Consider the following 11,761-nt stretch of genomic DNA (forward strand, 5'->3'; position numbering starts at 1 on the left):
GCGGCCGCGGAGCCGGGGAGCGGGGGCGGGCCGGGCGGACAGAGACCTGTGGCGGCCGCCGGGCGGGAGGCTGAGGAGGCCGGGGCCGGGTGCGGGGAGAGGGCGGCGCGGACAGAGGCAGCCGGGGTGGGGACCCGGGGAGACCCCGACACAAAGGCCGCCCCTAGGGCGGCGGCGGGGGGGGGGGGGGGGGGGAGGGGGGGGGGGGGGGGAGGGCCCGGGGGCCCGGTCCCCCGCTCACCCCCGCCCCCGCCGGCATGAGCCCCTCGCCCTGACCCCCGCGGGGGGAGGGCGCCGGGGGTCCATGCACGCAACCTCCGGGCTGCCCGGCGCCGGCCACTGACGGCGGCGGGGGTGGGGGGGTCGGGCCCCCGGTCTCCTGCCCCACCCCCTGGCGTCCGCACCGCGGCCCGTCGGGGGCCGCTGCCCCGGGCTGCGCCCGCCCCGCCGGCCAGGCCCTGGAGGGACCCGGGAGCTGCCGCCGGCATCAGCCCATGGCCCGGAGGGTAGGTCTGAGGGCGGGCACCCCGTGCGCCAGCCCGGCCGCGCACCCCGTCCCTCCGTCGCCCGCCTCCCCCTCCCTCCAGCCCTGGGTCTCCCGCTCTCCCGATCCCCGGGTCTCCCCTGTCTCTGCTCCGGGTCCCCCCCTCCCTCCAGCCCTGGGTCTCCCGCTCCATCTCAGATCCTTTCTCCTGCCCCCTCCTTCCTCTTCTGCCCTCCCCAGTCCTCCTCCCCGGTCTACTTTTGTTCCAAGTCCTCCTGAGGGTTAGGGGTGGGGACAGTCCTGGGAGGGGAGGGGGGGGTCTCACCAGGCTGGGCCGAGGGATTCTCTCTTCTCTGGTCCTGGGGATGGGGAGATCAGAGATCAGGCGAGGAGGTGAGTATACACCTTTGGGGGTGCAGGGGTGTGGGAACATGGCAGGCTGTGAGGACCCCATTGCACATCTTAGGCTGTGCGAGGAACCGCAGGGAACAGTTGGATTCAACTTTGGGGCTCAGGAGAAGTTAGGAGAGGAGGAAGAGAAAGAGACAGAGAGAGGGCCATACACACACAGAGCCCTCGGTGCACAGCCGCCTGGGGCAGGGGCCCGCGGCCCATGGTGGGAATGCCTGCATCCTTCTGTTTGAGTCTCTGGGTTTCTTTGAGCCTGTTTCCTCAAGCCCAGGGAGAGGGTTTAGCCTGGGTGGTTTAAGGCCCCTCGGGCTTCCCCAGTGTGCATGCTTTTGTGATGACAGTGGTTCGCTTTGGGGCTGATCACACAAGTGGGTTGTGCGGTTGTACGGGGTTCCACTTCGGTTCAACAAGTGTGTATGGAATGTGTGCCAGGCGCTGTGCTACATGCCTCATTCATTCATTCACACGGGCGCTAAATGCCTCATTCATTCATTCACCGGCTCATTGCTTCATTGCTGTGTCTGGTGTTTGGCTCTGTGTTTGTGTATATGTGTGTGTGGAGGGGTGGATTCCCATGGTGAGTGGGGTGTGACAAGTTGTTAAATATGTACAGTCAGATGTACACATTTGACAACTGTGGGATGAAACTGAAGGGGGGGGGACAGTGTAGACTTACATTTATGCATAAATGATGCGCTGCTTTTATGGGAAGTGTCCACGAGCGAGCATCTTTCTCTCTCTCCTGTATCTTCTCTCCTCCAGCCCTCTCTTTCCTACCCTCTGTCTCTCTCTTGCATCTTGCTCCTAGTCTCTGTCTGAATCTCTCCATGGCCCTCTCCCCTCCCTCCCTCCCCTCCTTGCTCTGGGAGGAGCTGGGAGTTACCATCAGCTGATCCTTGACCCCCACCTTGATCCTCACACCTGAGACCTGGGTCAGTCTGTCTCCTCTGGACCCTTCTGCCCACACATCAAGAATCTCTGATGGAACATTTTTCACAGGCCAGGGGTATAAGAGAAGACCGTGGGACAGGGCTGTCAGACCCACCCAGAGAGCTCCATGGGATGTCCGCGGTCTGAAGGTGGCAGGGCTCAGACACGGGGAATGAAAGGGCTGGTTCTGGGGGGCAGGGAGGGGCATCTCCTGGGTGCCAGGGCAGGGAGGTTTCCTGATGCCTCCCTGGGGCTCTCCCCCTCTTGCCTCCCCCCAGTATGATGAGCTGCCCCACTACCCAGGCATCGTGGACAGCACCGCAGCCCTGGCTGGCTTCTCGGAGGCAGTGCCCTCGACCCCGAGAGCCCCCGGGCCCTATGGCCCCCACCAGCCTCCCCAGCCCCAGCCCCCGGGCTTGGACAGTGATGGCCTGAGGAGGGAGAAGGATGAGATCTACGGGTGAGTGGGGACACGACTGAAGGCTCCGTGGGGTCTTGGGATTCGGGCCCCTTTCTCTGTCTCTCTGACGCTCTTGCTCTGTCTTCATCTCTCCGTCTCTTCCCTTGGGTCTTCTGTCCCTCTCCTAGGTGCTCCATACTCCACACGTCCCCTGCTTTCCCTCATGAACGTTCTCTCCTGCTTCCCCCAGACACCCGCTCTTCCCACTGCTGGCCCTGGTCTTTGAGAAATGTGAATTGGCCACGTGCTCGCCCCGGGATGGGGCCGGGGCTGGGCTGGGCACACCTCCAGGTGGTGATGTATGCTCCTCTGATTCCTTCAACGAGGACATCGCTGCCTTTGCCAAGCAGGTGGGCACCCCCATCTGCTGTGTGCCAGGAGAGCCAGCGAGGAGGGGTGGGCTGGAGACAGGGCGCCCCCTCCCTGGTCTCTCTCTTCCTCCCAGGTCCGCTCTGAGAGGCCCCTCTTCTCCTCCAACCCGGAGCTGGACAATCTGGTGAGACCTGCGCCCTCCCCAGTGCTCCTTCCTCCGCAGGGGTCTCCTGTCCCACCCTCCACAGCCCTGGGGTTGGTTGTGGGAGCAGAGGTCACCTGACCCACTTGATCAAACAGTGATAATTGTTGCCCATTTGCAATGAGTATAGCCTAGAGTTTGAGAATGGGGACTGATGGCCTGAGTTCAAATCCGACCTCTGCCACTCACTAGTTCTGTGGACCAGGACAAGTAGCTGAATCTCCCTGTGCCTCGGTTTCCTCATCTGTAGCTAGGAACAATTCCTATCTCATAGGACTGTTGTGAGGATATAATGAGCTAACAAGAGTCAAGCACTTAGAACAGTGCCTGGCACAGAACTCAATAGGCATTAGCTGTTCTATCAGCCAGGACAGCAGAGCCCACGCCAAGATGAGTGCGGGGACAAAGCACAAAGGAGAGAGGAGGGGGAGAGGGAAGGAAAAATACCCTGGCTTCTCCCTTTCTTTTGTTTTCCAGCTCCCGCCAGGGCTTCCTATTGGCTGACCCTTTTGGCAAAGGACTCTGGGAAATGTAGTTTACAGTCAGAGGGTGGGAAATGGAGCACGGGGCAAGCAGGCAAAGAATGGAGTATTTTTATCATAGCGGACCCTCATTCACTCCTCCTGCAATGGATCCTTTCCTGTCTCTTCCACCTCTTGCTTCTCTTTCTCTGTCTCTGACTCTCTGACATTCCATCTTCCCTTAATTCTGGGTCTCTGTCTCTGTTCCCTGTTGCTCTCTGCCCCTGTGGTTCTGTCCCTCTCTGCCTGTCCTCTGTCTTTGTCATTCTGTCTTACTCGTTCTGTTCCTCTCTCTCCTTTTCTCTCCTTTCTCTTCCTCCTCCTCCTCCTGTCCATCTCCCTCTTTCTCTCTCTTTCCCTCCCTCTTCCTCTCCCTCCATCCCTCCCTCTGTCCCCTGCTCTGTCTCTTCCTGTCTCCATTTTCAGATGATACAGGCCATTCAGGTGCTCCGCTTCCACCTGCTGGAGCTGGAGAAGGTGAGTGCTTCTCACTTCCCCTCACACCCTTGCTTGCCCCCCCCACCCCTCCCCTTCTCACCCCTTCCACCCCTCCTTCAGGCCCTCTGCCCACTGGAGTTGGAGCAGAAGGCTGCCCCCATCCCTGTACACCCCAGCCCTGGCCCCCGGGTGGCCCCCCCAGTACCCCGGTGCCCCCTCAGGTCCACGACCTGTGCGACAACTTCTGTCACCGCTACATCACCTGCCTCAAGGGAAAGATGCCCATCGACCTGGTCATCGAGGATCGGGATGGCAGCTGCAGGGAGGACCTCGAGGACTACCCGGCCTCCTGCCCCAGCCTCCCGGATCAGGTGGGCTGGGGAAGGGGCACCAGGCATCACCCCGCAACCAAATCCGTGAGCAGACACGGCCGGGCTACAGCGTGAGGGCGCGCGCACACACACCCCGCTACCTCAGCCGGCCACGCCTGACCCCTGGGCATGTGCCAACGACGCGGCGGCTGCGCAGACCGGGACACAGCGGATGGCAGCGCATGCGCACACACGCACACACGTGTCGACTCAGCCACACCCACAGAGCGTCAGACACAGCCGCGCAAACTCAGTTACAGCCGTTCGCCCTCGCCGCTAGATGAGAGCGTATACCACCCTACTCAAAACACACACGTCGCAGCCGCTGAGCAACGTCATGCGCCGCACAGCCTGTCCGAGATCTGCACTTGTAGAGCATGCCCAGCCACACAACAGTCACACGGGTGGAGACGGAGCCAAACGGCCCAGATCCTGCCACACAGACTCGGACAGCGCCGCACTTAGACCCAGAGCTGCACGAGCACAGGGCCTGTGCACACTCAGACATGAGCCACCCTCACCACGTGACAGCTGGACCGGAGCAGGTGCCCACAGCCTGTGCCGCGCCGCAGCCCCTAGCCCCAGGTGCAGATGGACTCGTTTTGTTGACAGTCACATAACAGCCGCGCGGAGCCTGACCCGGGCCACCACCGCAAGGTGGCCACACCCGCCCCAGATGCAGGCACAGGGCCGTACCCCGACACAGACTCGGGCCGGCTGCGCACAGCAGTCACAGACGGGCCTCGAGGACCCTCTCCCCGACAACGCACAATCTGCACATGCACAGCAAGAGCCCCACTCAGAGGCATCGCCGTATTCCACATTTTCACGCAGCCTCTGATACACACCCATGGCAGTCGTCCAGCCCGGTGTAGGCACAAAGCCACCGGCGTGGTAACCACACACACCATCTCACAAAGAAGACAACCCAGCCCTGGAACAACAGACACAAACTTAGAACACTGTGGCCTCGTGATGGTCACATACAGCCACCTGGCCATCTCAGAGAGGGACACAGGCGTGAGCACACTGAGCTGTGCCACACCGCAATCTCAAGACAGCTTCGGGCACACCGCTGTGGATGCTCACCCACAGCGTCCCATCAGACCCAGCGCTAGAAGAGCCAGAGGCGACCCTTACAGCCAAGCTCAAAAGCCTTCGGACTGATGAGTCCACAGTTCACTCGCCTGTCCATCATGCAATCAAACACACAATTCCACACAGACATACCACACCTGGAGAAACCTTCTCAGCTTTGGCATCTCCAGCCCGGCCCCTGCAGGATAGATGATGTACCCGCAATGGGCCATGGGGGGGGGGGGGGGGGAGGGTTGCTTACAAAGCAACAGGCAGGGTTGAGGGTAATCAATAGGGCAGGTGGGGCACCCTGGGGTTCAACAAGAGCTGAACCCACCCAGTCTGCCTCCCAACAATTGAGCTGAACCTTAAACTGAATGACAAAGGGTGTTGATGAAGTGTGTACAGGTAGGTCAGCCTCCCAGGACACAGAACTGGGGCCGAGGGCGGATCCAAGGCATTGTCCAGTTCTTCAAAGTGTGTCGGAGTCTGCATAAAGAAAGCACAGCCTGAACTCCCCCGATCTGCAATTCAGAGACACCTCCCTCCCCATCGCTGAAAACTGAAAGTTGTTTTTATCCCCCCGTAAGTTTAGTGCAAACTCATTTGGCAGCAAAGTCTGACCTGAACTAATGAGAGGCTATTTATAGACTTTATTTATTCCACTTAGTTAAATATTCATCCATCTTGCTGCAGAAATGTTAATGAGTTTGATGAGGAGGTTAAGCCCCAGACCCTGCTGGGGGTGTTATGAAATACACAGTGTGTGCACAGATTTACAGTCTACACATGTGAAGAGTTCTAAGGGGCACCCGGCTGGCTCAGGTGGTAGAGCGTGCAACTCTTGATCTTGGGGTTGTGAGTTGGAGATTACTTTTAAAAATAAATTTAAAAAAATTAAAATGTGGAAAGTTCTGAATTCTGAAACACTGCTGCTCCCCAAGGATTTCAGATAAGCTGTCATGGATCTGTATAAGCTCATCTTTATGGGGCGATCGCTATGTGTCTTTATGTGAATGAACTCACTGAGTCCTTTCCACTCTCTGTGAGGTAGGGAGAGTTGTCCTGTTTTCCAGTTGAGGAAACAAAGGCACAGAGAATTGAAGCAACTCGCCCAAGGTGACACAGCCAGGAAAGAGGCAGGGACAGGCTTTACACTCAGGTGTCCCAGCTCCAGAGCCCATGGTCTCAGCCACTGGGCTATAGAGCACCCAAGCCTTGGCACTGACCTCTAGCTCTTGTTTTCTAGAATAATACATGGATTAGAGACCATGAGGACAGCGGGTCTGTACGTTTGGGGACCCCGGGTCCATCCAGTGGGGGCCTAGCCTCCCAGAGTGGGGACAACTCCAGTGACCAAGGTAAGATGCCTGGGAGGTGGAGGGGAAATGTGGGAGTTGGTCTGAGGATTGAAGTTAGACAGCAAGTAGGACTTCCAGAGGCGCAAGGATGACAGGGGTGTGGAGCGGTCTCTTGGGTGAGGGTTCTGGGTCCCTCTGGTCCCCCCGCTCACTGCCCACAAGCACAGCATGCCTGTCCTCCCTCAGGAGACGGACTAGACACAAGCGTGGCCTCTCCCAGTTCCGGGGGAGAGGACGAGGAGCTGGACCAGGAGCGGCGGCGGAATAAGAAGAGGGGCATCTTCCCCAAGGTGGCTACCAATATCATGAGAGCCTGGCTGTTCCAGCACCTCTCGGTGAGAGCCCTGGGGCCCGGGTGCAGGGTGGGCATAGAGAGAGAAGGAGAAGGATGGCCACACAGAGAATGAGGCCCTGAGAGAGACCCAGTGATGGGAGACTGAGGCATGGGGGAGATACTGAGGGCGAACCTCAAGGGGAGGCGGTTAACAAGAGCAAGCATCTGTGAGTGCTAACTGCGTGCCAGGTGCCGCTAGGGCTCTGAACTCACTCAGTCCTGCCCCCAACGCACCACCCATTCACATCCGCCCCCCCCCCCCCCCCCCGTCAATCATCACCAAACAGAGCCTATGAGGATGGGGCTGTGAGGAGCTCCATTTTGCAGGTGAGGAGCCCAGACGTCTCCTAGCCAGAGGTGGGTTCAGATGCAGGCAGTTTGGCCTTATCCAGTGCAGCATGCTGCTTCGTGGAGGGAGCCAGGAAAATACAGACAGGAAGAGAGGGAGAGGCTAAGTCACAGAGGGACGGAGACCGGGACAGAGAAAGACATGCAGTGGGACCCTGACAGAGACTCAGACAGGGCCCCGTGCTGGGCTTTGCCTCCTTTCTGGTGTTGGAGCCCCCACCCTGAGCTTCAGTCTCCCTAATGAGAGCTGGCCAATTAGCCTCTAATTGCTGGAAGAGGCGGGGGCGCCCACAGGCATAATTGCCCGAAGCTTGGCTCCGCTTCCCTCCACTGGGCCCTGGGGGAGCCTGGAGCAGCTCCGAAGAGCTGGCTCCTCCCGGCCCTGCCCCAGCCTGGGTTCACCATCCTCATGGGGCCAAGCCTTGGGGACCAGATGGCCGCTGGGCAGGCAGGGTGACTCTTGCTGGTGGCCACAGCACCCATACCCCTCGGAGGAGCAGAAGAAACAGCTGGCGCAGGACACGGGGCTCACCATCCTGCAAGTCAACAACTGGTGAGTGACCCAGGAGGCTTGTGCGGGTCCGTGGGCCAGGCCGGGGTGGGAGGCCAGGCGCTGTCCGCGGTGCTGAAGGAGGCCCCGCAGCCCCTGGGAGCCTCTCCTCTCCCCGTCTTCTCCAGCTGTGTCTCCGTGTGTTCATTTCTGCCTCTCTCCTACTCCCTCTTTACACCCTGCTCGGTTTCCATAACCCCCTCCCAGGTTCATTAACGCCCGGAGACGCATCGTGCAACCAATGATCGATCAATCCAACCGCACAGGTACAGGGAGAAGGTGGGGAGAGAGGGCCTAATGTTCCCTGGGGAGTATCAAAGCTGGGACCAGCATATCCTGGGGCTCAGCCTGCACCCCTCAACCTCCCTCCCAGGGCAGAGTGCAGCCTTCAGCCCAGAGGGCCAGCCAATGGGGGGCTTCACGGAAGCTCAGCCGCACATGACTGTCAGGCCTCCAGGTAAGTCCCCGCCCCTTAACTAAGCCATGCCCCCAACACACCAGGCCCCTTCTCTCAATGGACATGTCCCACCTTCCGGGATTAAGTTCATGAATAATGCAGTAATTCATTTGCATAACAGTGGAGCTGGAGAGGCAATTGCAGATTTCCTGGTGCTTCTTCCAGGCCCTGCCCATCCTTTGGAAGGTTCTACTTTTCCTTAAAGGACTAGTACCTTTTTTTTTTTTTAGATTTTATTTACTTATTTACTTTATTTGAGAGAGAGCACAACACACACACAGACACACACACACATACACACATGCGCGCGCAAGCGCGAGCGGGGTGGAGGTGGGGAGGGGTGGAGCAGGAGAGGGAGAGGAACAAACAGACCCTGTGCTGAGCGTAGAGCACAACGCAGGGCTCAATCTCAGGACCTGAGCTGAAACCAAGACTCAGAGGTTCAACCGACTGAGCCACCCGGGCATCCCAGGACTAGTACTTTCTTAAATGATGACTCAGTCTGTCCTGATAGAGGGATCCCCTGGGGAAGGAGCAGGTGGGAGGGATTTAGGGGCATATGGGGATGTCTGGTGAAGACCCACAACCTTACTCTTTTGTCTTCCAGGGTCGATGGGAATGAGTTTGAACTTAGAAGGAGAGTGGCATTATCTATAGATTCAGGACAAGTGTGAGTGTCCAATGTCTGGGGGTACTGGGTTGGGGGTTGTTCAGCTCTCAAACCTTGGTAAGACCTCCAGATTCCAATATTGGGCTCACCCAGAGCAGGGTCAGCATGGGTCCCTGAATTGAGGGTTCTCCAGGGCTTAGTGGGGAGATGATTCATCCATCCATCTGCTCCTTCATCCGTCTATGTATTTATCCATCCATCAATCATCAACCTACCTACTATCCATCCAAACAAATGTCCACTCACTATCCATTCACCTATCTATCCACCTACCCATTCACCCATCCACCTCCACCCTGATCCACCCACCCACACATCCATCCACTTATCCACGCATTCACTCACCTACCTACCTACCCATGGTCCATCCGTGCATCCACTTACTACCTGTCATCCATCAGAAAATGCATCACCCCACTCATATGTCCACCTCCATACACTCACCCACCCACCTACAAACCCATTCATCCACACACCTACCCATTCATACATCTCCAGCATATTGAGCAGCCTCACATAGGGTCCTGCTCTTGAGAAGATTTGGGCTTTTGAGGAAGTGGACACCAGCAAAGAATGACAGTCCAGAGCAACAGCTGAAACAATAAAACACAGCTTGCTCAGAGGAGAGAGACAGCACCTATCTCTGAGATATCAGGAAAGACTTCATAGAGGAAGTGACTTCTGAGTAGGGCATTGAAGGATGAATAGGAGTTCACTGGGTAGATGTGGGGGGCAAGGGAGTAGGGTACATTCTTTTACTCTCCCATGTCTTAAGACTTTAGAGCATCTTCTCACTTAGTCTTCATAAAAACCCCAAAAGGGAGAAATTATTATTTTCATGTTACAGATGAGAAAATTGATGCTCAGAAAGAAGAGTTCACTTGTGTAGGTTCACTCAGCTCAGAGAAGCAGAGGGAATAGCATGTGCAAAGACCCAGGGTTGAGAGGCTGCCTGGAATTTCTACAACACAAATCAGATCTTGACTCTCTCTGGATTAAAACTCTTCTGTGCCTTCCTAGTGCCCTCTAGATGCAGTCTTTAGTTTAGCACCTCTTCATTCCTTCATTCATTTAATGCACATTCCCTGAGCACTTCTGTGCCTGGCCCTGTGCTGGCTGGTACTTGGGACATAGCAGTGACCATGACAGCCCAGCCTTGCCCTCATGGGTCTCACTGTCCAGCAGGGGAGACAGACTTGTCTTCAGAGAGTGATGATCCAAAGTGAGCAGGGCTGGGATGAGGGAACCCAGGACATGGAGGAGCCCAGAGTGGGCAACAGACCCAGGCTGGGGGCATTCAGGGAAGACTTCCTGGAAGAGGGGACTTGGGAGCTGAGACCAGGAGAATGGAAGGAGTGAGGCAGGAAAGGAGGGAAATAGCATATGCAAAGGCCCAGTGCACTTAGCAAACTCATGGCTATGAGACAGCCACCCGCCGCCATAACCACTGCCTTCACACCGAAGAGGGGGAAGGAGGACTGGGCTGGGCTGGCGCCAGCAGGCTGCATGAGTGAGTAATGAGCTTGGGGCCAACAGAAAGCCTGGGAGATGGGAATGGAGACCTAGGAGGGCTTAGGCATGGAGCCTAGGAAGGAGAGATGGACATGTTTGTCCGGGGCCTGGCAGGTCGGTGGGGGTCTCAGCTCTGGCCTGACCAACCAAGGACAGGTATGGCCTGGTCTGAGTGTCAGAGGACCTCATCTCTCTCTCTGCCACCTCTGTTTCTATTCTGCTTCCCTCCCTCCCTCTGCATTCCTCTCACTATGGGGCTGATGTGGGGCCAGACCCCTCCCCACTTCCTGACTTGGCCTCTCGTCCCCTCTCCACAGACCCCAGCCTCTGGACTGTGACCACCAGGCTCACACCTGGTTCCGGTCCCCACCTGGCCCCCTGACTTCAGGACCCCACCTCCTAAGGCCCCCAACGCAATGCCTACCTCCCTGGGGACCCACTGGGACATGGGGACCTGAGCGCCCGCTCGAGGGTCTCTCAAGGACAAAGACAAGGCCCCCAGACCCTGCGCCCCGCTTCTGCCCTCACTTCTGCCTGAAACCCAAGCTGAGATCCCGGGCCTGGGTCTTCAGAAGATGGTGGCTGGGGGTCCCCCGCCTCCAGGCCAGAGAAGGGACTGGCGGTGAGCTGGGGAGGTCAGGGAAGGAGGGTCAGCCGGATCCGACATTTGGAAGAGGTCCCCTCGTCCTCCCAGCCCACTCCCCACCCCTTCTCTCCCCTACCTCCCTTCATGGAAGTCTTCTACTTTTTTTTTTTTTTTTAATGATAAAGTCTTAAAAACAAAAAGGCACCAATCTGAGTTCTTGTGTCTCTTTCGAGATTCAAATTCTCATCAATTTGAAGCTCATGAATCACCAATTATAATAATTGACACTCTTTTTTAAAAGATTTTACTTATTTATTTGTCAGAGAGAGAGAGAGAGAAACAGAGAGCGAGAGCACAAGCAGGGGGAGTGGGCAGAGGGAGAAGCAGGCTTCCCGCTGAGCAGGGAGCATGATGTGGGGTTAGATCCCAGGACCCAGGGATCATGACCTGAGCCGAAGGTGGCCGCTTTCCCGACTGAGCCACCCAGCTTTCCCAATAATTGGTACTCTTAATTCCCACTGTCCTCAGGCACTCTATATCAATTAGCTATTGCTGTGTAACAAGCCACTCCAAAGCTTTGTGGTTCAAATGCCAACTATTTTTTAGCTCATTATTCTATGGGCTAAAATACTAGGACTAATAATTCTATGGGCTAAATTTCTATGGGCTAATCTACTAGGCTCTGCTGGGCAGTTCTTGTGACTTCAACAGGGTTCTGCTGTGTATCTGTAGCCTCC

General features: G+C 57.2%; 1 protein-coding gene across 2 annotated transcripts; it reads left to right on the forward strand.

Annotated features, from left to right (window-relative positions):
- The first annotated feature begins 209 nt into the window (after positions 1–209).
- On the forward strand, positions 210–11,246 carry MEIS3 (Meis homeobox 3). Of its 2 annotated transcripts, none has more exons than XM_025849601.2 (13): positions 210–506; positions 2,104–2,285; positions 2,476–2,635; positions 2,731–2,781; positions 3,747–3,797; positions 3,980–4,129; positions 6,456–6,567; positions 6,754–6,902; positions 7,726–7,802; positions 8,007–8,065; positions 8,173–8,256; positions 8,864–8,926; positions 10,756–11,246. In XM_025849601.2, exons 1-12 carry the CDS (start codon positions 495–497, stop codon positions 8,911–8,913), a joined length of 1,137 nt encoding a protein of 378 aa, XP_025705386.1. In that variant the 5' UTR covers positions 210–494; the 3' UTR covers positions 8,914–8,926; positions 10,756–11,246. The 2 variants fall into 2 exon arrangements, with proteins under 2 accessions (XP_025705386.1, XP_073742683.1); XM_073886582.1 differs by having other exon boundaries at positions 4,031–4,129.
- Positions 11,247–11,761: the final 515 nt, after the last annotated feature.

This window comes from Callorhinus ursinus, unplaced genomic scaffold (assembly GCF_003265705.2).
Source record: "Callorhinus ursinus isolate GAN/ISIS: 27379988/994484 unplaced genomic scaffold, GSC_fseal_2.0 scaffold71, whole genome shotgun sequence".
In the NCBI taxonomy this organism is placed as follows: domain Eukaryota; kingdom Metazoa; phylum Chordata; class Mammalia; order Carnivora; family Otariidae; genus Callorhinus; species Callorhinus ursinus.